At 39.8% G+C, this 26,318-nt stretch overlaps 1 protein-coding gene, 1 long non-coding RNA gene and 1 other non-coding gene across 4 annotated transcripts in view; 1 reads left to right on the top strand and 2 right to left on the bottom strand.

Annotated features, from left to right (window-relative positions):
• Positions 1-5,779, bottom strand: part of CTNNA3 (catenin alpha 3) — a 431,146-nt gene extending 425,367 nt beyond the window's left edge. Inside the window, exon 1 of the mRNA XM_032694679.1 lies at positions 5,672-5,779. Within this exon, the coding sequence (XP_032550570.1) occupies positions 5,672-5,696 (25 nt within the window). The 5' untranslated portion in view covers positions 5,697-5,779. The remainder of the gene's footprint in view (positions 1-5,671) is intronic.
• Positions 5,780-12,557: 6,778 nt separating this feature from the next.
• Positions 12,558-19,714, bottom strand: LOC116790068. Of its 2 annotated transcripts, XR_004358247.1 has the most exons (3): positions 19,587-19,714; positions 13,882-14,055; positions 12,558-13,529 (listed from the first exon to the last, which is right to left on the bottom strand). It is a non-coding gene; the product is annotated as an uncharacterized LOC116790068 (long non-coding RNA). The 2 variants fall into 2 exon arrangements; XR_004358246.1 differs by lacking the exon at positions 12,558-13,529 and having other exon boundaries at positions 13,608-14,055.
• A 124-nt stretch (positions 19,715-19,838) lies between these two features.
• On the top strand, positions 19,839-19,920 carry TRNAS-UGA. Its single transcript has one exon. It is a non-coding gene; the product is annotated as a tRNA-Ser (tRNA).
• The last annotated feature ends 6,398 nt before the right edge of the window (positions 19,921-26,318 follow it).

Raw genomic sequence — 26,318 nt, forward strand, 5'->3', positions numbered from 1 at the left:
ACTGCCTGTGGGAATATGGACTTGTTTCATAACAGCCTTAGGATTTCAAGAAAAAAAAGTAATTTTTACCATTCTTCATTGTGAAAAAAAATATGCTAATGCTTACAGGGACTGTGAAATCATAGATTTAAAGTACATATAATTTCTTGTCTTCTCACACAGATTTCTACATTGACCACATATTAAAAAATACACAAGGATAATTGCATTAGAATACCATTAAATGTAAGTTCTCTAGTAGTCTAAAAAGGAGCTTTAAAGCAAAAATATTATATTACATTACTGAATTTATCACAAAAACATTAATGCTATGTGCACATTATCTCACTCCATGTGCCAAATTACAGTGGTCATAATAAACACCTTAAGAACAAAAACATACAGCAGATCTTAGAGCTACTGGAAATTAATAGCAGGAGAAAATTAAGTTTTTTGTCATTTTACAACATGCAATAACAAACCTTTTCTAAGTGTCAAAACAGATTAAGTCAAGACAGCCTATTACTGAAGTCAATAAGATGGAAGTGAAGCTAAGTAAGGTCTTTAAAGTGAATAAATCATTCATTAGGAACTTGATCCAAAGTCTATTGATGTTAATTTAAGGGGTTTTACCAAGTTCACTGGGCCATGGTTCAGGCCATTAGCCTGAAATGTGTGTGTACCACCAGAGAATTATAACTGTGCTTTAGTTGGAATGCAACTGATTATTGTCCCAAAATAAAAGACATTTTAAATTTTCCAGTAATTTAACATCCCATGAAACATAGCTCAGTAAAGCCTTTTTAGCCAATAAAGATTTCAAACACACAAATAATGGGTATCTGTCATTTTTAAGCAAGACTTACTACAACCATTGCTGCTGTATAATAAACTAATAAAGTACTGCAATTGTGCAGGCTAAAGAGATATATTGTTACCTTCCAGTGAACCTAGCATTGATTTAATACAACACAATAGGTTTAGGGTTTCTATAGGAAGTTGTGTAGAAATGGATCTGAAGAGTTATTCACATTTCACTTACAAGCAAAGATAATATCAACAATACTTAAAGAATTACAGTTAAAAACAATTTACAGGTTTGCCATTCTTAGTAAAGGTTACACAAGTGCCAAGTTTATTCTTTTATTACAAGCTGCACTAGTGGCAAACCTAAGTTCCCACAGATTCAGCTGCATTCAGCCAGGTGATACCACATGTAGAGAAGGGATTTTCCCATTTTAATTCCAAGCCAAAAGATAAAGAGAAGAGAAGCTTGAGATCAGACTGACCAGAAGGACACTTTTCCTTCCATGGAAATGAGTAATGGAAAGAGAACTCTAGAAAATGTCAAAGCAAATTATATGGCTGGATTTTACACATTCAGCATTTAGATACTTGTAACAAACCCCAATGAGATAAAATCTGAGACTCCCAAAATCACCAGCGTCAGCGGTTCTCTTTCTGTCCAATAAATCAGTAGGCAGGATATTCCAATAGTTTTGAAATACTCCTTATCCCTCTGTTTGAAGGGAACTGAGCCCCCTCATAATTCACTGCTTCAGAAACAAGTGGTGGGAAAGGTCTGCAGCCCTTCTGCCAGATCCAGTTGCTGTGCCTTCTCCCCCACAGGATGAAGTGGGAGCTGCACAAGTGCACAGAGCACACCTCTTACTCACAAAGCCTCACTGCAGCTGCTACAAAGCGCCTTGCAATGGATGGATGATCTTCTGTTCTACTCATTGGAAAATACCGATTTACTCACTGAGCTCAGAACAAAACACTCTGCAAACATGGAATAGAGACTGTAGAGACTGGTGGTTAGGCATGCTCTCAGCAGGTAAGATACTTTGTTTCCAAACTAAGCAACGTTTTCAGAATTTCAGACCACTAGAGACAGGAGACATCAAAAATCAATGAGCATCAACAAGCACATTCAACATGTCCTACAGAACCAGACCAACAGCCCTTCCAGCCCAGCATGTTTGCTATGGGTCAGGCTGTCACTTCTTGACAATACGCTGTATATGCAACAAAGCAAGAAATAAGGCAGGCTCTTTCCATCTACCGCTTAGTGGAACAATTGCTATAAGACAAATTTAGAATCACTCAGAGTGCTCCATACAGCTACAGCTTGGGTCATCCTGGAAGTGCAACACCTCCTGGCTTCTTCACATTGTGCACATAACACCCCTGGTGTGCTGACCTCTGCAACAAGGGCTTATTCTTACAGCTCAGCCCAAAGATATGCCACGCTGTACTCACGCAAGCAAGACTTTTAAAAAAAACTTTTTATTTTATCTTTAGTGATTCTTACTGTTAGACCCATTGGTTCTTTATGTTTGGAAAATAAAAACAAAAGCAAAACCAACTTCTCAATCATATAATTCTTTGGAAATACTCTCAATATATAACGATGCAAGCGAAGTCTGTCTACCTCAATAGCGAGAGGACTAGTATAAAATGCAGTCTCAAAGGACTAACACCTATTAATTGCATCATTTCATTGAACAATGAATATTCAGAAAGGTTCCATGCCTGCCAAGTAGATTAAAATTCTAGACATAGTTATTTCTAGCAGCATTTCCTATGATAGCAAGGGAGCCATGAGTAACCTGCAAGCCAGGTTCCCACCAACATTCAGACCTCCATACAATCATTGGAATTAAAGACAGCAAATATGAGCGAGATGCTTTTGAACCCATTAAAGTAAGCTCTCCCCTACAGTACTAATAACTTGCTCTGAAAGCCATAAACATGTCACTCACACCCTTGCTCTCTCCTCAGCTTCAGTTCCAAACTGCATTGGTATTTATTTGCCTCTCCCCTAACAAAACCATAGTGAGTGCACCTTGGATTGTCCTGCAGTGTTGGCAAACACCGGGTCACGTCTGTGCCCGCTTGCCAGCACGTTGGTGCGGTCTCTGAACATACAGCAGAGAAGCATCTGTGCTGTTTTTCCTATGTCCACCCCTGTGGGATGATGGGCAGGGTTAAAATTTAGAGGACACTAAGAATTCTTAGGGTAAAATGCAGCTGCAAGTCCATGGACGGAATGCAGTCGACACGCTCCTCATACGATAATCATGTGCTCAGAGGGATGGAACAGAGAGCGGAACAAAGTGAAGTCTACATGGCCTCCCTCCATTGAAATCCTGGCAGAAAGGGGAAACACTGTGCTACTTGGAAGATCATGAGACCATACAGTACCTGTCAGCCAAGGGAGAAACAAGGGGTTCTGCTGCTGAGCCAACAACTATGTCAAAACCCCCCTCAGACGACCACCCCCGTCCCATTAGTTGTGGCAAGAGAACTTTACACCAATCAGAAATAAAAGGTATTTATGACTAGAGCTACTCAAGCTCCACCTAAACATAAAGAAATAGTATAAAAGTAATAGTACAAAAGTTGGGGATAGGGGGAAGATTGCAGAAGGCTCCACTGAAACTGCTGGGGTCAGCTGACAGGCTGAGCCCATCTTCTCCCCCCACAGGGATGCCCTGGGTAAGAATTATACTCTACACAAGTTAAATGCTGTTATTAGTACTAGAGCTTGTGCTTCCTTAATATATATCTCAGTAGATTGCTCTAAAAGTCTCCACACTGTTGGCTGAGCCCCCCTGACAGGGGCAGTCAAATCCCCCTCTGATCTTGTGACTGTTGGGGAAGGGTCTCATTACGAGATGGTGACTGGCGGGACACGAAGGTCTCGACTTTCCCGGGGGCACCAACAGGCAAAATCTAAACTCCCCCCTTTCACGTGACAACCCCTGATTCCAAAAGCATTTTAATTCAACAAGACACTCTCCTCCAGCTTCATGGGATTGCTTCAAAGGCAGACTCTTTTGTACAATCTGCAATTCACTAGTTTTCTAAATCTTTGGCCAACATTTCAAACTGCCTTTTATTCACATTAGAAAAAAATAAATCTTTATGATATTGCTGGTTACCAAGCCTTATCTTCGACATTTTCAGGAGCCTCCCAGCATATGGACACTTCTTGAAATCCATCACAACAGTTGCAAATAGATAGTATTGATTGTGCTGTGAATTTTCATATATCAGTTGCAAGGGGGCACGTAAGAAATAGTTGGAGACAGTATTTCGTGCTTCTACTGAGATCTGAAGACATTACTAGATGATTTTCAGATTAGTTTTTCTGCAGATGCACTCATGCTTTAACTTTGCAGTGGCTTCCTCTCAATTCCTTGACAGAAGGGTGTTAGCAACTGCTTTACTCAAAATCCAGAAATAAAACCTTTGCTGCTTGCAGCAGAGCTGCTCTCCGTTCTCACAGCACAACTTCCCATGCTACAGGTCATCTACAACAATCAGATCTTCTATAAAATTTGGCAGATAAAAATATAGTTGCAATTACAGTCAATTCCTCTTACTAGAGATCACTGAGCTCCAGAATTCCACCCCTGAGCAGTCTCAAACTTGGAAAGTGTTACAAATCCAACCTCATTTTTGCAGGTCAGAAAAATGTGAATCCACATGCCATGACTCTTCCTTTTCTGGGTTGTGTTGGGGTTTTGTTTGTTTGCTTGGTTTTGAACCTCAGCATATTGTCTATCATCAGCACTTTTATTCTTTGTTTGAACCCTGAGTTCAAAAGCCAGCTGAGCCAATAATATCTTTTAGCCTTGAGTCAGGCCCATAACTCATCATTAACTGAAAGTCAATTGCAAAAACTATTGTCTCTGAAAATTTCAATTACATTCTAAGGTATAAATAACTCATTTAAGGACTCACTTGCTGATTCCAGTAATTTTTTTTTAAGTAAAATTCTAATGTTTTCTGAAACTTCCTTAGAGTAGCCCAAAAGATGGAAACAACCTTGCAAGCCAGTGCAGGGAAAACTACAAAATCTTAAATTATTTTGATACCTTGACTACATACTTTTAACCTATGAGGCTCTCCTTACTGTTATATACCATACTATATGGTAACCAATATTTAATTTTGATTTTTAATTCATCTTTTTTTTAATCAAGGCAAGTATCATAGGTGATAGAAAGAAAAATACGCAGCCAGTAAAGATCATTCTGGGATATTTTCTGATACTTCCACTCAGTAAGGGAACTTCTGTCCTTCCAGATCCCACTCACTAAGGTGAAAAAATCTGGCGTTTGCCTCAGGAAAAAAATGAGAATCACAGTCCATTTTCTTTTTTTTGGAAATGCATATGTCTAGTCCAGTATAATATGCCTCCTAATTACAGCAGGGGTCTTGAGTGCAAGATATTTTGGCAGAAGGCTGCTATAACCTCACACTCAGTTAGATTAACCTTTACAGTGGGCGATTTCAGCACTGGAGACGAGCTGCTCTTACAACACTTAGGATGTTAAGCATGTGTCACAAGATACAGTTGTGTCCCAGAACAGCCAGAAAAGCAACCACCTGCACGCTCCTACCAAGTGCTACAAACTTCAGTATCAGGAGAATTTTGTCTTTTCATCAGACATGGCCAAAGACACTGGAAAAATGGCCAAAGGCACTGGAAAAACAGCCAAAGTCTGTATCCATCTGCAGCACAATGTGAATGCAGCACCTGCAGCTTTTAAACCATCTGCATACAGATACAACAAGTGTCAGAAAGCAGAGCCAAAGATATTCTGCATAAATTAGAAAATCTGAACTTTAAAATCCATTTCCTGCTAGAGCATAAAAAAGCCAACAGCGTATCACTCACCTATCCTAGAAAACACATGGTCCATATTCAGCACTAAGGCAACTATGTAATTTCCTTGGGAGAGGAACTTCAGTGCAACTGCTGTGGCTCACTATGGGGCTCCTGAGGCATCTGCAAGGCACCGCCTGACAAGCTCTCCAGTGTATTTCAGGATGACTGACAGGACACAGTGGCTGCTGGAGGGCTGGCAGGGGGATGGGCATCCTTAAAGCTATACCCGAGGGCACAAGCATGGCAACAAAAATCAGAGTTAACAAGCTTTTGAACAATTAGATGACATGAAACATGTCATACTTCTAGGGATCGCTCTTGGAATTTTCAGCACAGCTGTTTTCCCATATATTCCAGTTGTATGCCAACTTCTGTCTGGAGGCAATGACTCACTCTCAGCCTCCTGAGCTGGACAGCAAAGGGATTCATAAGGCTCTCACCCAGTCACTTGGCACCAAATTTCTTTTCTCTGTTGTTTTTTTTCTCTTGTGTAGTACTCTATAATGACATAAAATATATTATCCTATCAATCTCACAAATGCACAGGCCTATTGGCTTCTGAAAAACGGGGAAGACTAGAAAAAGTATAAAGACAAAGTAGTCTTGATTTGTTTTTTAACTAAAGATACACACGGACAGGGCACTGGAGGATTTCCAAGATGTGAGAATTTGTAATAGAATGCTTTTTATTATTTGGTCTTAATTTCAATATTTCTTATACCGCTTAATCAATCCGTACCAACAGCACTCTGGGAATAAAATTTATTAGTCTTTTTGCTAATGAGCCAGTACAGTGAGAGCTAATCAGACTTCAGAGAAGTCACAAAAACAATTGCTGCATTTCTCTTTAATTCTCTAGCTGACATATGAAATAAGATATTCAGAATGCTAAAATGTTCTAGTTCTGTTCCCAATACAACAATTCTTTTGCTTGAAGACCCTTTGTGGGCCAGACCAAGGCCCAGAATGGAGCAGTATCTCCAACACCTGGGAACGATCTGGCCCATTTAATACCGGGGAAAATCTACAATGCACCTGCCAAATTATTTAGATTTCCAGACAAAGCTGTCAGGTTACACCCTAACCATCTCAGACTTTCTCACTTCTTACCACTGGCAACAAGAAACACGCATGTTATTCCCATGTTAATGCACAGACATCACAGAGGAAAGAAGAGCTGGAGAACTGAAGAAGGTGACAAGATTCAGATCGATTAATAACATTTAGTAGCTGAAAGCTACTTTATTTAAACAGGTTTTGCATTTAGCTGTAGATTTGCAGTGAAGTAACTGGAAAATAAAAACCACAGCACTTGTTTTTATACTCCCTTTCACTTCTGCCTGTGTCTACTTTCTCTCGAGAGCACTTTTCCAATCCACATCTGAAAAGCAGCTGAAATTCCCAAGGACATAAGATTTCCAAGTTCTTCAACATAGTTCTCAGCATAAACAGTGTTATATATCATCCCTTAAAATCAACCTACCAAGGAAAAGAAACTAGCTTGAGCCTAGTTCTGTATGGATACTGGAGAATCCACATGGCAAGCAACAGGTCACGATTGACCTCATGGCGTGAAAAAGTTTAATTATGGGTTATGGAAAAATAACATTTGAGATGGGAGAAAGCATTACACCTCAATGAACTTGTCTCACGCAAACCTTCTGATATTTAGTGAGATAAAAAAATTAAGATTTTCCCCAGGGTTATAACATTCAGAACATGCTCTCTTTTCCTTGTTTAACACTCAGGCCTAGTTTTCCTACAGTGCATTCCATCAAAGCACTTTTCCAAGCAAAGGTTGTGTTTCAATATTACATAAGGAAATAAAATCACAAAGGAAAAATTATTTACTCAGGATCACAGAGAATGCCAGTGGCAGAATCAGGGACAGAGTGCTGGGGTGAAACTATCATAGTCACTATCATGGAAGTAAGGAGCACCTTACTTCCACTTTCTTTAACTGAGGCCAATAAGCAGGCTAAGGAGAGTAAAACATTTCCAAATACAATTTACACTATAAATCTAAAGTATATAGCATCTTCTTCCATACTCATATGTTAAGTTTACCCAGATACTAGTATTCCTATTCCTAGGTCAGCTAATACCTTCATGTCCCTTAAACACACCACCAGAATTCCTGCCTTTGGTGAACGCACACACTTCCAGCTGCGACACAGCGACAAATTCTAGGAGTCGCTCCAGCAGAAGTGTGAATCCTACAGCCTGACCAGCTACACAGCTTTTGGCTTGGCACTGGCATGCCAGGCTGGTTTTCAACCATCCAAAAAAATGTGTGTTATGGTCCTGAGCCTAGAGCCACAGCAAGAAAACTCTTCTCCACTGAAACGCAACCACGGGAACTTGGGAACTTGACAACAGCCTCACCACCTTCCCAGTCAACTAAATCATTGCCCTGCTCAGCGGAGTTCTAGTGGATATACAACACTGTGAGTGACAGCAGAATTAAAAGAATACTGCTTAGTTTAGAATTACTTTAAGAATCTTATGTTTGTAAGATTTCTTCCAGGTACAGTTTTGCAAGGACCAAGTTTTTGGTCTAGGAACTACACTTGTAATATTTAAGGTACTGAAATAAATATTTACTTTATAAAAAAATACCCAACCATTTTTTGGATCCATTTCAAATTCTTAAAGAAAAAAATTCCTTTCACATGAGTCTCAGTGCTATTTTCACTGCGTGCACTTTGAGCCCAGAACAAGGACCCCTCTCTATTTAAGTGGCATACAGTTCTTACATGGATGGCTATCCTGTGCTCCTAAGGATAGGTCAAGAAGGTCTGGCTCCAATCCCTCCCTTTTGTTATCACATTTAAAGTGTTCCTATCTCTATTCAGAACCAGAGGCTCTGTTTAAATAAAGTTCAAGTTGACCTTCCACTAAAAATAGGATATTGTTCAACTCATTAAAAAAAAATAGCTAACAAAAAAATTCCATGATGTGCTACTAAAAGGTTTTAAAATTTTATTGGTTATGTACAATTTCCCATTTCCCCTTTTTGCTGACAATTATCTATTCCAACCTTACACTCTACTGCTTTGCTTAACAAATTTCTGTGTCTTGCTCAGTTGCAATGAGGTAAAAAAATGTGGTTTTTTATTCTTTGTAGAGCTCCTACTGATTTTGCCAATGGATTTGGTTGTTTCATACCCCTGCATTACCCCAGGATGCTTCACCATCACGTACTAGTTTATGTAACTATTTTCAAACTGACATAAAAGTTTGCATTATTTGTTTTGTCCACTGACCCAAATAGTAGTCTAGTGTTCCAGAATAGTATCCTTCTTCCCCATTACCTACAGACATGCACAAAACAATCCCAAAACAAAGGGGAGCAAATGTGACTGATACTTTTGAAGTATATATATTGATTTTGAGACATGCTTGCAAATCACTTTGGATGCAGGCAAGGAGCTACCTAGTGCTACCTAGCACATAGGAAAGCATAATCCAATTAACAGGGACAGAAAAACAGTATTTAAGCAAAACCACAATCCCACCATGCTATGCCTGAATAAATGGATAGACCTTGACATGCACATTTCTCCAATGAGGTTCCCAGTGCTGCATGGCACCCTATTTCCTTTATCAACTCAGACAACCAGCTTCAAATCAAAACTTGGCTCAGAAAAAAACCTCTGTATAGCTGATACAGTATTTCTGGTGAAACAGCTTCAGAAATAAAGACTGAAGACATTCCTGCCCATTTTGACCTTCGCTCTCATTTTAACTCAAAATGATTTGAGTGAAGAGCAACCATAAAGAAAAAGGAAAAAAAACCCAAAACTTGTTCCAAGGTGGATTAGTTTTCCAACATCAAGCAACTGATTTGGAATAGGAGAAAACATTAACAGTTCAATATGCATTTTTCCTAAATGTCTGTCACGAGGCCTAATTCTTTGCTGTTGGATATCCTTTGGGCTTCACGAGGTCTGAACACAGCTCTTGCCCTTAATAAGAGAAATTCAAATGGATTTTACTTGAGAGAAAATTGTGCACTAAAGGTTTTGAAATATGCAGAAGGTTGTACTGAACATAACAGCCCCCCATTACCCCTCACTTATAAACAAGTGTCTTCTATATTTTAAAATCAAAAACAAAGTTATAAAATCATGCAGTAAGTCAGTATTTTCACACTGAGGCATGATAAATATACATTTACATAAACATTCCTTGCATGAGATGCCCAATCCAGTAAAGTGCAAGGGGGTAAGTTGAACTTTTTTAAATAGCAGCATCTATGCAACATTTTATTCTTCCTTTTCCATTATTTCAATACGGTTTCTCATGTCTGGAAGATAAGCAAACGCATTGCACAACTTTGGCTACTGGCTTAAAGCAACATGACCACGATGATTTAAAATATTAATAACACTTCTAAAACAGTCATGTTTACAGGGTTTTTTAGCAAGTTGGTTAAGAAAACCAGCATTTTAACTCTTTTTAACTTTTGAACTCGTTATTTTATTAAACAACTATAACAGTTCCATTTACAGCTTCATGTACTTCCACTGACATGGAAAATTGCCTACATTCCTCTTCAATCTTACCTTTTGATTCAAGAATCTAACTAAAGAGTTCCTAGAAACAGCTCTGTGAAGAACTCTCTTGATGCAGCTTGACTCCTGAGGCAGCGACAGTGAGACAGCAAATGGTTGCCTGTCATTCCCAGTCTATGAGAAACAAAACAGGAGGGGAAGAGTCAAAACTGGGAGGGCAGTACTCAACTGGAACTCCTCCCAAAGTGGTAGTGCCCGACTGAAAACACCACTTAGAGACACCCAAGCTCATTTCTAGTCTTGCAAACGTAGTCTGACACCAAGCTTTTAGACCCTAAATCAGACACCAGTGAAGTAAATGGCAAAGCCCCCTCAAAAATCAGGGAGGTTTAGGTGGAACATGAGAAGGGAAAGGGGAAGAAAGCAAGCAAAGACCATTACTGTAAATCCCAGCCCAAATACGGATGCAATATTCAAATCATAAACATTCATGGTTTGTATGAACAGTCTTCTTCATTTACACCTTCAAAAAACAACCAAAACATACTTCCAGATTCATAATCCCACATTTATGAGATTTTCCACCAAAAGAGCCATTTAGGAAATGGACATGAGTAAAGTTTTGCTAATTTGCTATTACAGCAAATTTGAGTACCCTGAAATGCAGTTTGAAATAGCACTCATGAACAAAAAACCTCTGGAAATTCTAAACAGGCAAAGGTTGCTCAATATTTGTATCTATTCTGCTAGAGACTCTATTCTGCTGCTTAAGATCGTAGCGGTCTTCAACCATTCAGTCTGAAAATTTGTATGAGGCCCATGTGTCATGGGCTGAATTTTCATTTTGGAAAACTTCTACCAAAGCAGTTTTGCTATTTTTAGTTTATTTAGAGGTAAAAAGGGCACAGACAGCCCAAAGGTTGAGATAATCTGACACCATCTAATAGCACTGGAGAGGCTCGACTAGGAGGAAAAAAAAATAACCAACTAAGGAAGGAGCACATATTGTGACTACTCAGAAGAGAGAAAGAGAAAAAAACCCACAAATACTTGGACATACATAAGAGACAGTACGGAAACAGCTGCAAGGAATAGGGAGAAAAAAATAAATCAATCACCTTGGCAAACTGATTTCAATAGTGTCTTCTGCACTTAAAGCTGCATTGAAAGAATGCAGCAAAATGGACTACGGATGCAAAAGCATCAAATATTACTCATATAAACTAAGCAGACTTTCCTAGATGGTACAATAATTTATTACAGGGAAATGTACCTGCTATTGCCATATTAAACTTACAATTTTATTCATAATTCATTCCTCTCAGGTTTATATTTCAAGCTCGAACCTTGGAAAAAATCCTTCTTTGCTCACTTGTTATTCATGAATTTAGGAGGCATGAACAACAATAAACAGAGAAGAAAGGTGCTGGACTAAAAAAGATTTAATTTTCTGAGTACTGTATTAAAACTATGGGATGCAACGAAAGTATAAATCTTACTAACTGCAGTTAGTATTTCTCAGCATTTGTTAGCTCTCTCAGTTCATGAATGTTACTTTAAAGTTAAGAACAAACAAAACCACAATTCACTTCATTGCAAAATTCCACATAGACAAATGAAGTTATGTAGATGATCCCTATTGCATCTTTTTAATCATTAGATCTTTGTAACGACATCAGTGTTTTATTTATGAAGCAAATTACTACAGTGGTGAACAGCAATCCTCTTTGTTTTGATTGGAAAATCTGTCTTTCAACCATTAAAATTTGGAATTGGTAAATGGGTGTTAGCCCATCAAATTCTGTATATACCCGAATGTCCCGTGCCATTACTAGGAAGAGATGTATTGAGTCAATAAAATGCAGAAATTACATATGAAAAAAAAAAAAAATTCCAGTTCACTTTCCTGAAGAAAAGGCCTTGGGGGCCCAAGTCTTTGTGTTACAGAATCCTGAACCTCAAGGAGAAACACCACAGGAAGTGAACACCACAGTCACCCCACTGCTATGGGCCACTGGAATTCCAGGATGAGCACGGTCACTGGCTCCTGCCCCATTCCTTACCACAGGCAGGGGAACACACCTTGACTGAGGGTGGACCTGAGGAGATGGGGGCTGACCTGAGGAGATGGAGGCTGACCTGAGGAGATGGAGGCTGACCTGAGGAGATGGAGGCTGACCTGAGGAGATGGAGGCTGACCTGAGGAGATGGAGGCTGACCTGAGGAGATGGGGGCTGACCTGAGGGGATGGGGGCTGACCTGAGGGGATGGGGGCTGACCCGAGGGGAAGGGGGACTGACCCGAGGGGAAGGGGGACTGACCCGAGGGGAAGGGGGACTGACCTGAGGGGGCCCTAGCCCCTGCTCCTCCACCTGCCACTCTCCCTTCACACCACAACAGGTAGTCCATAAGCACTGAGCCTATTTGTTGGGGTTCGTTTAAAATCATTTCATGTCCGTGTTCACATATTCTTCCTTCCAACAAATGCATTTTTTTTCAGGTAGTAGGTTTTCCAGCCTCTTTTGCCAACTCCCGTGATTTTTTTTTCTCCCCTTTGGTTCCCCAAGACAAGGTTCTGCTTTTGTGTGTTCTGCCCTAACACTGTGGATAGGATTTCATAGCTTTGAGTGAGAGTTAGACCTAGTCAGACCCAACACTTCTGGAAAACATGTTGAAAATTTAATAAATCAAGTAAAGGTAACCAAAAAAATAAATAAAATATCAAATCAAACAAAGTATCTATATCTGCATTGGGTGAACACAATCTGTAGTACATCCCAGCCTTGGCCTGTGATCACCCAGGTAAGGAAATTGGTTGATTCTCATCAGGGTTTTATGCGTCTCATGTACTTGGATTTCATTCCCACAGAAGGTAAGTCAAAAATTCCTAACTGGTGAGTGGCTAAATCTAACCCCAGCATGGCATCAGGGCACGGAAAGAACAGATACAGGACCTTGGACATAACCCTGTGTCCACCAGTAGAGACATCATCATGTTTTCTTAAATAATTTAGACTAAACTAGGCCAAAGGAAATTTTCAAATCAAACTCTTTAACGAAATTTCACATTGCTGCAATAACTAACTTGAAACAGTTCAGAAATAAAACTCCTCCCCTGTGGTTATGGCCTGCGTGACCCCCCCCTGCAGGGGCCCCCAGGCACGGCTGTGACAATTTTATCACTTGCAGCAAGGGAGTCACCTCTCAGCAGCCAGATAAAGGGAACATACACAGCATCCTGCACAAGGATGAATTCTTTCCCACGTTACAGCTTCTCCCTGGCAGCAAAATTTTCTTTGAGCAGGTATCCACCTCTCCCTCCTCGCCATTTCTTCCGAAGGTCTCCACACCTACAAGCACATTCCAATATTCTGACTCTCCATTTGCCTTCAGCTATCAAAAGTAAATCCAGTAATTAGTCATTTCTATTTTCAGTTGCTTTACTGATTTATTTACTTTTAATAGAAGCACTGAACAGAGTTAATACACTTCACATTTGTACACTATTATTTAATCAAACTTGTCAGAACTATATTGAATCTGTAAGATATAATTCTATACAAACAGTAAATAATATTATTTCAAGGGACAACTCTTTAAAAACATTCTGCTGACAAGGCACTAATTCCCCCTACTACTGAGAAAGCATGCAATATGAAATTAGCAGTTTAGAAGCTTAAATTGCAAAATTATTCATATCACTGTAAGTGTAAGAAATGAAACAGCAGTGCCTGAAGTTCCTAAACTCATCCTTAGTTCTTCCTGGGATCCACACACAGACACAAATCTCAAGACCTCCATTGCTCTAGGTTTGTTTCTTCAAACTATCTTTTGGAATTTTCACCAGGAATACCTTTCTTGAGTAGGAAATGTAGCCTATAAAGGAGAGAATAACCAAAGATTAAAAAAGATTAATCACGAAGATCACAAGGTTCTCGGACAATTCAACAAAAGCACATTGTCACTGTGTTTCTTTGCATGCAGCCCATCAGTGACAGAAATCAGCAACAATATAGACCTATAAAAATCTAACTTCTGTGAGTGCTAACATTGTATACCATAGATTTCTCCACAAGTAAAATGCTAACAGTAGGTGTGTAATTGGTAAATATTCCAATATTGCATAACAATGTATATGTAAAAGCTTCATTTGGAAAAGGGGGCTATTTATCTGAAAGACCCAAGGTACATTGATTTTACAGGACAATCAAAGTTGTATTTATTCTCTCTGTTACTGAGTTTCACCTTTCCTTCATTCGAGGTCTTGCAATTCAAAATACACATGTTTGATTTTCAATGTATAAGGAATTGAAAAGGTTTATTGCTACAATCTATCATTGAGGCTTAACAGGAATTAAAGGTAGAGTGGTCTTTTGCCCAGGATAATTGCAACCTGTCAATACTACAATTAGATTTAATGTTTAGTCACAAATGTGACTAAGCCAACCACTGACCAACAGGGAGACTTTCTGATGAAGGGGTTTTTTTTCATAACTGACCACTATCTCACTTAAACTTTCTAAAGCTTCTGCTAATCTGGAGGTACTAAACACAAGGTGCACCTGCTGGTGTTACCCATTATCACAATGGGGAAAGAATCTCTCAAAGTGGAAAATGTGATGAAATGAAAAATAAATTTTAGAAAGTCATGTATTTTAAGATTTGAAGCATGCAGAAGTGAAGTAAATCAGGGCCTCCAAACCACACAGGGATCTGTGCTCAGAAAGGAGACCAAAGTCAAGCAATACAAAACGGGAGCCAGAAGTATATTTTATTTTTGCACAGGTGGATGATATGTCCCTCTTTATTTATGGTGTTGCAGATGCCTTGTGAAAGCCAAGCCTAATTAATAAACCTACCATGAGGGCATTTTTGGTAAAGATTAGCATTTTCACATGATATTTAGTATAGTGGTATTTTGAAAGCATATCTGTTTATCTTCTTTCTGTTTTCATAAAAATGTAGTAAATGTATGTATAAAACACACAAGCTGCAAGAAGGAAAATGGTACATTCATTCTGTTTAAAAGCCAGTAAATCTGGTAAAAATGTATTAAGGAAAAAGGGTCTAATCTAGCAGGGCGTACATGCCTAAATTTACTAGGATTATTTATTTAAAAATAAGAATGCAACTAAACATTTGGCTGCATTGACACCACCAACAACATTCAGTTATATAATTTGATAATCTTGTAACACTGAGCCAGTAATTTCATTAAAATGAAATTCTAGTGGCGCTAGACTACATTAGCTGTTCTAATACAATAATTAGTGTTGGGGTCATTAATTCATTAACACGCTTCAAGGGAGATGTAAAATTTACTCTTGAATATTCCAAGTTCCACATAAGCACAAAGATCTGTTCTACTTGTTAGCTTGGGCAGAATCTAATCTATTTTTTCTGTTGCAAGCATCACAGATTCCTAACGGGAATAAATGTTGAAACTATTGAATTGGTAAAGCTGATAGAGAATGATTAAATAAAAGGCCACAGACCAAATGGGTGAGAAGGGATGCAACAAGCATCACAAAATTAACATTGCACTTAAGGGGTCAAGAAAGACAAGAAAAATGAAGGATTGAAGTGCTTGGGGCTCAGTCCCATATTTCTAAAGAAAACATTTGTGCATTTTTTCTACTGGTTGGTTAATCTGTCCATATCCTACTGAAGATTTTTCAGTATCTGTCCTCTTTACTTGTAAAAATTAAAAACATGAAAAAAATATAGGCAATTATATAAAATAATGGTGCTGGGATAGAACAGTCCTAAACCAGACTTCTATCTCTGTTATCTATTACAGTGTTAAGCTCTTGCTAGTTTTAAGGGACTAAGAAATAAAACTTTTAAGATCCCTTTGGGAGATAAATTCACTTTCAAAATACACTTACCCATTGAGAAATTTTATTTCTTATTGTGTCCATTTTGGATCAGTTCAGTCTTCATTAAAAGCCCATGAGATACACTAAAGCTTTTTTTTTTTAGTGTTTACTTCACATTTCTTACTGCCATGAAGCAAAATTCTAAGCATTGATGGTTTTAATTTAGTTTGCATTTCCAAAGCAAGTGTATTATAATTTTATGAAAACTTTCTAAATCCCACAGTCCTTCATGAAGGCTGTCAGCTGTAATTTATATTTCCATTTAAAATCAGGTGTCATAGGTTCAAAAATTCAAAAATTCTGGAACAATACATTCATAAAGCAATGTCATATGCACGAATTCTGATAATTAACTAATCCTCTGACAGTATCACTGCATACAAATTAGCAATGTTTATGCATATACATGATTAACTTTAGCCTATGGCATGCCAAATGCTTTAGTTAGGCTTTTAGCCTAATATCTAATTATCTTCAGGGCTGCCTAATAGCTACAGGACAGCACTCCTGGAGAATTTCCCACACCATTCTGAAATAGGTACGCTGATGTGCCCACTGGGAACAAGGATCTTCCTCTTTGATGTCTGGGAAAGGACCCACGCAGATTGGGAAGCTCTATCCTACCCAAGCTGCCTCAGGTTCTTAAAGGCAGCCAAGTATCTCAGACTTTAAGGTCTTCAAAAATAGGATTATGTACAGCAGATAGTATGCTCTATTAATGAAATGTTTGTAGGAGCAGAGGCTCTCCAGCACTTGGCAACAGACATTATTCCAGTTCAGAAATCTCAGCATTTTACTTTAAGCTTGTATGTCTGGGGTTTAGTGTCTTTTTTAGATACTGTTGAGTTTCCCTAGCTCAGTGTCCAGGGCTGAAGGCTGCAAGCCCTTTTGGATCACCGCTCATCTTCAAAAATTGACGTATCAAAGTACTCAGTACCTTTTGCACGAGGTACCTGCAAGACGTACTGTGAGCTCTTTACTTGCAGCCTGCACAAAGAACACTGGAGGTCACTCCAGAGTTGCTCAAGGAACAACTTTTTCCAAAGAGAGAGAGAGACACCAATTTTTTTTTCAACATTCGGTTGCATGTAGCTGGTTAGACATAACACCCTGCGTGCCTTCTACACAGTCAACTCTCACTATTTATTATTTTACTGAAATTGCACGCTTATCCCGAGTCCTAGACTAATGTAAATGCAAAATAAAGGCAACTACCACTTAAAGGAAAAAAAAAACAAAACAGGTTTCTTCTTAGTTCTGCTATGAAACAAAGGCTCCTAAATTCAAACCACAGAAGTCAGACATTGCAGTGAGGAAGCAGTGTGCGTGTGGGAGCACAGGGGTGACCTGCTGTGCTGTCCCCAGTGGTCCCCCCGGGGGCACAGACAGGCAGCCCTGGCTCTCTCTTGCTTTCAAGTAAATAAGTGCTTTGTTAATGAGACCACACTGTCATTTATTCTGGCTGTGCCTTATTTGGCTTTTCTGTATTTTGCATGGTTCCAGAATATAACTGTCTTTTCAGCATAATTTTCAGTAGATTCAAAACATGTCTTGACAAGGAGATCAAATCCAAAAAAACCTCCAAAACACAAGCTCAGAGTTTAGTAGTGATGCTAATTAACTTCATTCCTGAGACAAAGGAATTGTGCTATTATAGTTTCAGGCAGCTGTTAGAATGTAAGTCAAACAGCAAGAGACCTCTGGTGAGGTGAATATTTGTGTGGGACAGACGTTAATGACACCACTCCCACTGATTTTGCTTGCTCTCAAACCCACGTAAAATAGTAAAAAACATAATGATTCTTCATTTTCTCTTGAACATTTTCCCTAAGCAGCTCAAAACCGCTCTGTAGATAAGTACCAATCTCCATATTTTCTCAGCTTACAGAAGAATTGTCCTAACAACAACAACAAAAAGCTATAAAAAATTCTTCACTAAAAAATGTATTTAGCATTTCAATCAAGAAAGGGAGTGTTTAAAAAAGACTCTCCTTTCAAAAAGTAAAAAGGAAAACGTGGTATAGAGTTCTCAGAGAAGTAAGTACTACTTAGTGATACTTCACTAGAATTAAAAGCAAAAATTGGTTCTGTAGCCTAAAATTAGTATTTTAAGTTAGACTTTAAGGACATTTTAAATGTATGACCCCCAGTAATATAATGTATTCCCTTCCCAGGTTCCTTCAATGAAAATAACAAAACAAGGCATCTGGAAAAGCAGGAAAGGCATATTTTATGTTTCATATAGATAAGGGGAATTTTTCCCTCTCAGCAACTGTCCTTAATAAGTGGGCAAAATTCAAGATGTAGAGCATTTGAAAGTTTTCTGTTAATCTTTTCTGAGTAAAATAACTTTGTGCAAATAACATAAAAGACTCAGGTGGTAACATTCCAAATATTGCATGGATCTCCAGCTTATTAAACAACTTTAAGCGTCAAAAGGCATTCATTAAAAAAAAAAAAAGAACCAACTCAAAAAAACAAGAGCTGTGGTTCAATTCCTTCAGGAAGTGTTAGAACAAATACCCTTACTGGAAGGGGTCTTACCAAAATTGAACTTTGGTGTGGTTCTATAATTTGGTTTCCTTTTGCTTTGAATAGTGAAAGTGCTCTTGCATTGCCTAAGATCTTCCTAAAAAATTACCTGTACAGAGATTTCAAAAAGTCTGTATTCTGTAAAAAGAATTAATCTTGCAGCATATCCATTAGTGTAAAGGAAACAACTCTGCTCTTTGCCCTCAAGTAAATAAAAAAATAAATAATTAAATAAAAGTAGCAGCAGCTTTGTACTAGAAGTCCCAACAAGTCTTTTCTGGCACTGAGACATAACAAACACTTGTTTTCCCAATAGCAAACATGATCTGACAGTCTCCACTTCTTTAAGAAGTTCCCATCAGCTATAATACACTGTACTGAAGGCACTGGTTTTTTTCCAGTCTTTTAAAACTCCTTTAAACTACGGATACATCTTGTGCTTTCTAATATCTGTCTGTTCTCTACATTACCTAGGTCAGGTTTCCAGAGAAAAGTCCTAAAAGACTGTTTTCATGAGCCTATTTTAAGATCTTTACTAATTCAGCAATATTTTTGGTACTAAGGCAAAGATTCATCATGAGTGCTTCTTGATCAATAATTCATACCAAAAAAATAAAATAGAAGTAGGGAAGCACAGTTATCAATATCACTCCAGCTACTCATAAAAAAATAAAATAAAAAAAAAGTATTAACAAGAGCTCTGATTATAGGAGAGAAAATGAGGTAAAATTATTATTTTTACCCACTGCAGCACAGGTACGAAGTCAAGTTAGATTTCCATTGTACTACCGCTGGCACAATTAACTGTTGCTAGGGTAAAAAAAAAATATATATCTACAGTTAATTAAATTACATATAAAAGCCATATGATAGAGACATTTTGTAATAACTGAAAGAAACAGCAAAAACAAGAAAAAATTAACATCACTGCGGGAGCTGACGCAATGCCTAATCGTTACTGTATTTTGTCACAGTTCCTGGCTGCCCTCTCTCTACCACGTTCGGGTGCGCACATTTAACTCGCGGGATCAGACACAGCCTTTACGTTCCAGGCGGACACGCTCCAAAGCGCACGGAGCTGCCCGCGTTCCCTGCGCGGTCCCGGCGCCGCGGGTCCGCCATGGCGGCGGCTCCCCTCAGAGAGGGGGGCGGGGCCCGCACCGCCCATTGGCTCCGCAGGGCTGGGGGCGTGGCCTCCCGCGGCGGAACGCCCTATAAGGAGGCAGCCGGGCCCCACTGTCGCCAACAGCAGCGATGGCCGAGTGGTTAAGGCGTTGGACTTGAAATCCAATGGGGTCTCCCCGCGCAGGTTCGAACCCTGCTCGCTGCGGTCGGTGACGGTCACCTTTTACCTTCCGCCGTGTCGTTTTATTTCTTATAATACAAAAGTTTTACTCCTCACGTCTTCTCTCGCTGCTAAATCTCCGCAGCACAATGAGAGACTACCCGGTATTTCACGGGATCGGCAAGACTGAAGTGACCGCAATGCATCATCTGCTCCAACCTCCCTGCACCCGGCACAGAACTGCATCCAGACAGTTCTGGGATATCCCCATTGAGGGAGACCCCACACCCTCTCTGGGCAACCTATTCCAGTGCTCGGTCACTGCACAGGAACCAAGTTCTTCCCCATGCTCAGATGGAACGTCCTGGGCATCAGTTTCTGCCCATTGCCTCTCATCCTATTGCTTGGCACCACCAAGAACAGCCTGGCTCTGTCCTCTTGGCACCTCCCCTTTAGATATTTAGACACATTAAGGAGATCCTCTCACACTCCTCTCCTCTCGAGGCTGAACAGGCCCAGCTCCCTCAGCCTTTCCTCACAGGAGAGATGTTCCAGTGCCTTAATCGTTTTTTGTTGCCCCTATAATATTTATCCTATTGCAGCTCATTAGGCCAGGCCTACACACTCCTCCCCTACTTCTGACAACAAACAACAGCAATAGGTCCCAGAGCAAGTTTCTGGCATTGCATCTGAAGCACCTGCGATAAGAGCACTTGGTGGAGGTGAGAGAAGGGCACATGGGGATCAGTGTTCTTTTAACAGCTCACTGTCCAGGCTCTGGGGACAGGACAGGCAGTGTCCAAGAGCAAAGCTCAGGATTAATCCAATGCCTTACACAAAAACATTGTACTGACCTGCCCAAAGGACTGTTGTCCTGCCCCCAAGTCCAACAGCTGATACAAAATAAATAAAACCCTGTCAGCAGCAGGCTACTCTGCATGGAATGCATTTGCTCCATGGAATCTTCCCTTTCGTGAAGGAAGCTGGTCCGATTCCTCCTGGACCTCCACAGAGGGGGTCCTAGATCATCTTTTCCAGCCCTTTATGACCTTCTGTACATGCATGACATGCACACACACATGCGCAAAATCTGGCAATGATGGGAAAAAAAGCCCCCCAGAAGTTATTTTGCAACTAAGAACCAGGACAAACTAAAGAAGGCCCCCTCAATCCCCTCTTTCTGACTGGCTTCAACTGACTTGCACCACTCAGATGTGTTAGTCTCCTCCTCTGTGTGGCTCCTGCATTAGTGAGGGGCTGAAAAATTCACCAAGTCACGTAAGAAAAGGCTGGAAATAAGGAAAAGACCATTTTCACAGAGGCCAAAATAGGCCAGAGCAGGAACGACCACTTTTCACTCCTCTTTCTCTCAAAGACAAGAGAAAAAAACCCAACACAAACACACATGCAAATCCATTTATTCTAGGATCGTGTTTTGTTAATGCAACTTAATTTAATCAAAAAATAGAGACAGGGGAAGAAAAGGAAACAGTGATTTATCCCCGCTCAGAACAAAATAAAAGAGGGAACAAACAAACAATTGTTTAAGCTGGCAGCAAAAGGAACATTTCAAAAAGCTCCCTAACCAGGCTTTCCAGGGATTTCAGGTTTTGGTGTTTGTTCCTGTTAGGGCACATGTAATTTAGAAGGCACACTTTAGAGGGAATCTTAAACTGTTCAATAACTGACAGTGGGACTGTGTAATATATGACCATAATATAAGGCATTTCTCTTAAGTTCTCACAGGTGAAAGTACGTGCCAGTGGATACTGGAATTGGACATCTTATCTCAGACATTGCAGAGGAGGTAGTTTTAAAATTCAGTACCAACTTATATATCCTTTGCTAAGGTGCAGTACATGTGCTACTTTCTCCTTAGCATATTTGTACTCTCACAGCAGCTTAAAATTTTGTGTTAAGAACAGTACAACATGTTAGTCACTCTGCAAAATATCAGAATTTTGGGGCAGTGTGCACATTTCAGAAAACTTTAAAAAAACCACCGTATTTTCCACATATAAGGTCTGATTTTGTTTAATCAGCCAAGAATTTAAATTATTTTTTTCCTTTGTAATTTGAAGATCCTTCCCACCTTTGTAATCTCAAACAGAAGAGAGAAACACTATTTTGTGTAACGCAGTTTTGGGGGGCTTTCCAAATTAATAAAGAGATCTTATTAAAAGACTCATATTCCTAAACACAGTGGCCAAGCTAATCCTTCTTTTCCACTGTATCATTGAAGAAGTTGACAGGTTTTTTTTCTGACCAGTTTCAGTGTCTTATTTCCAAAAGACATGTTTCATTGTTTTCATGAATCTGAAGACAAAGCACCAACCCAAATAAACATTTGTTAGGAAGTTTACTTCAGGATATCCTTTTCACTGGATCTTGTTGGGGCTTGAAATATGTCGTTATTTTAAATTTTATAATGAAAAACAAGAGGCCAGTCTGTTAGAAAAGCAGCAAAACTCTGCTCAGTGTAAGGAAGTATTTACATTCAGTGAACCTTTTCAACTTGAAAGAAATTTTCCCCCAAACTTTGCAGTTGAAAAAAGAGCAGCAGCAAACACCCAAGTTCTTTCCCACTCTGACCCATCAGCGAGGTTTATGAAAATGTTCCCATCAAGGCACTAAAGGGGAAAAACCATATGGTTCTAATTGCAGTTATTTTTTGTAATTACAGAAGAAAATAAGTAAGGACTGCCAAGCAGGCTACTAAAGCTCCAGACACAGCACCAGCGTCCTGGGCTCAGGACCTCAAGTAGCAGAAGACACCAAAGGCACCCAGACCCAAAGAGCTGCAACAGTCTCTTACTCCTCTGGGCCTTTCTGCTCATTCTCCTGCCCACCACCCACCCAGAGACATCATTCACACAAAGTCTGTGAGGAAGAGGAGGAGCTGACAGTCCTCTCTCCACCCAACCTGAATCTGGGGGCTCCATGGAAATGAATGACCAGCTCTGACAATCCTAACAAAGTCGTTTCTGTAAGGACTGATGCCCAAGAGTCAAACTGCATCTCCCTAGAAAAGCTGTCTGCCTTTGGTGCCAAGAGTCCTTCCGTATTTTAAGAGAAGTGCTTTTGACAAAGCAGCAGGCAAATCATTTTGTCCAAAGCACTGAGTACCACAACAGAGCTGGAAACCTCCTGAACTTTGGCAAAAAACTTCATTTTCTAGAAGTAGCCCCTCTCCCTCACTGCTCCACTAGAAGAAGGGAGAAAGAGCAAACTAGTGTGAAGATGGAATAGAGGAAAGAAAAATCATTTTCTCCAGCATACATCACCTGTGACAGGTTAGAATATCCATCAGAGACCTAAAATGTTTAAAAGCTCCAAGTTTATCCTGTGTACCACTGTAATAACTCAGACACAAGCCCTTCAAAGCTGGGACAAACAGAGCACCTGAAGAGTCTCATCTTCATTAACACGAGAGGGAGACTAGACTAAATACAGCAAAGGTGAAAGCACAAACAGACCCAGTGCCTGCCATCGTGGGGAGGCTTGGCAACTCCTGGAACAGCAGGATGTGTGTGTACACTGGGCTGCCACAAAAATACCCAGCATGAACTAACTGATAAACGTCTCCCCATCTGACAGTGACAGAGCCTGACAACTTACTGAGGTGCTTTATCTTTAGCTGTGTAATTTCATCAGCTTTACAACAGCCTCACTGCTTACACTTTCATATCCTGAAATGAGAGATGAGCCTGCTGGGAAGGTAAGATAGCAATGTTCATGCTCAGGAAATTAAAGCTACCCCGTATCTGTTTTAATCATCATCAGGATACTTGCTTCTACTATAAAACTTATAAACTACTTTTTTTTTTTTTAAATCTCATTTAAAGAGGAAAAGAACATTCAGGAAACAACCTCACCTATCATTCAGCATTACTCAGCCTGAGATTTTAAGTCATATACTGTCTGTACTTATCATCCAAACTTTAACTCTTACATTGCTACTTGGCAAAACAATAAGTTTGTCAAGAACTAGAACATTCTCAGTCTTATATATTCCGCATTTGCACAACAAGTATGACAGCAGTAAATAAAATTATAATAATTTTACATAATTCAAGGGTCCCCCCCCAGCTGCTCAGTTACACTGTAAACAACTGGCTAAATAGTTGTTTAATTTCTGATCTTACAAATACGGTCTCAAACACCTAGAAACACAGCATTCAACAACATGCCCCATTCTCTGTATTTTATCGTCATCATCCACCTGCACCCCCACCTGCTACCTCATAACTTCCACATTGAAGCTTTTCAGCCCTCACAAGTGCAGTAATGGCCAAGCTTTATTAACATTTCTGACTGGACGCCAGAGGAGCTGGGCTCACCTCTCAGTTTATCCTCATACCAAGTCATTCAGAGCTGTAGCACTCCAGCACGGTAATGCTCAGTTGTTGTGATGGAAGCACACACCAAGTCAGACCCCTCAGGTACCCAGAACATTCAGAGCCCTTTGTTACCCCCCTAAACGACTCACAAGTGCTAAAGAAGAAAACGAGACCTTACCATCACTTGCAGAGAACTGCCCTCTTCCTCCAGCTTGAGACTCAGGAGCCCTAATCTAACATGTCGTGTCTGGGTTTGTTGCTGTTGTTCCCCACCCCCACAACCAACCTCTTGCAGCTGTTTCCACTTTGTAAAGCAAGTTAAATTCTCTGTGTGCCACTGAAAACCATGTACACCTGACCACTGGCTCGTTATCACATCTTCACAGAGCCTGAGATCCACCTCACAACTCCCGACCCAAAATTCGAGCATGTGGAGCGTGTTATGTGCTCACCACTGCCCAGGCCGAGGCACCACGCTGTAGATAAAAATGTCATGGGGAATATTTGCTGGGTCTTTTCATGCTACTAGCAGAAAAACTTCTAAAACAAAAAAAAAAAAAAAGGCAAAGAAGCAGCTTACCCTTGGAGGGTGGACCCTGAGTCATCTAACACTGACTAATTTGTCAGATGTTTATTTCTTTACTTTCTTACATGATGAAGAACTAGGCTGCCCACTTATTCCAGCTAACTATTGTTACTGGCCAACAGGTCAGGTCCCACCTGTTTTTTGGGGGGAAAGAAAGTAAAAAGCTGCACAAGTTCCTCTGGCCTTTCAGTATCCCTGGGTTTGCTCTGCTAGGAATAGGTTAATTCAACTCTAGTTGAGAAATACAGAACCATTTCAAGTTTAACACATAGAGAAATAGAAAAAGAAAAAAGGCTGTATTGATGGTATTGGTGTTCTGGAGCACCAGTTATAACCTGCCCTCTTCAGAGGGCAAATACAAATTACAGTACTGATCTCTAGCAGGCACCTTGCAAAACAAAAGTTTTGCCATCAGCTTTCACGGGGCTAAGAGTCTTCCAAATATCTGCAATTATTCATCCAGAACAAACACCCAAAGGTTCTTTGCCAAAACAAACCGTGCAATAATTGGCTAATCACGACATCAGTTTTAATGACACCAACAATGAGCCTGCTGTTCAAAGGTCTATTGTGTACTCACTTCTCAAGAGAAACCAGCTCATTAAGTGCTAAATCATCCATCCAACTACCCCCTTTTACTTTTACTGGCAAGCGAAATGGTGAGAGGAGAATCTGAGCTGCCACCTGATTCAAAGTGCTCCACCTGGCTGCATTCCCATTTTTTTGTTAGAGGGAAAATTGTTCCCTATTACTGTATAGCCTTCAAATGAACCAGTTTCTTCTGTTACTACTGTTTGACACTGTTTACAATCCCTCTTTATAATATGGAGTGAAAGTCTTTCTTGAGCAAATACCTTTGTATGAAGTAAAGCAGCAAATGCACTAAAAAAAAAAACCAGATTACATTTACCAGATATTAGGGAATTATTAATCTCATCTCTATAATGTTTCCAGCTGCAAAACATGCAAGGAGAAGCACAGTAGGTCAGTCAGCACATCAGCCCTGCATGAGGGAGACAGACATCATAGCATTGTTTCCATGTGGGCAGAACACTGTACTTTTCAGGTTATACTTCCCAGTGAGATGCCCAAGATGCATAACTTAAGCTCTCTTAAGCTTTTACCCTCTGAGGGTACAAATAATAAGAAATTCTAAAGGGATCTCTGTGGTGGGTGAAAGATTTAATTAAAAAGATGAAAGCAACACCTTTTCTGTATGCAAGCAGTTTTATTTGCTGCTGATGGAATTATCTGCCTACACAAAACCACAAAGTCTGACATATTAGCCAGATTTGCAAAGAAGAAAGCAAATACAAAATAAATAAACAACTATGTAGAATTTGAGAAGCTGCCCAAAATATCAAAAACCTAGCATGTGAGATTTTGTACACATTAGCGCTGACTTCTCTGATTCTTCATTCCTACCATACAAAACCCTGATAAAACCATGTCTACCCCCACCTGAGCAGGGTGGGAAATTGCTATGAAGCCAAAGGACAATGCTGGCACACATAACA

The sequence above is a fragment of the Chiroxiphia lanceolata genome, chromosome 8, assembly GCF_009829145.1.
Source record: "Chiroxiphia lanceolata isolate bChiLan1 chromosome 8, bChiLan1.pri, whole genome shotgun sequence".
Taxonomy (NCBI): domain Eukaryota; kingdom Metazoa; phylum Chordata; class Aves; order Passeriformes; family Pipridae; genus Chiroxiphia; species Chiroxiphia lanceolata.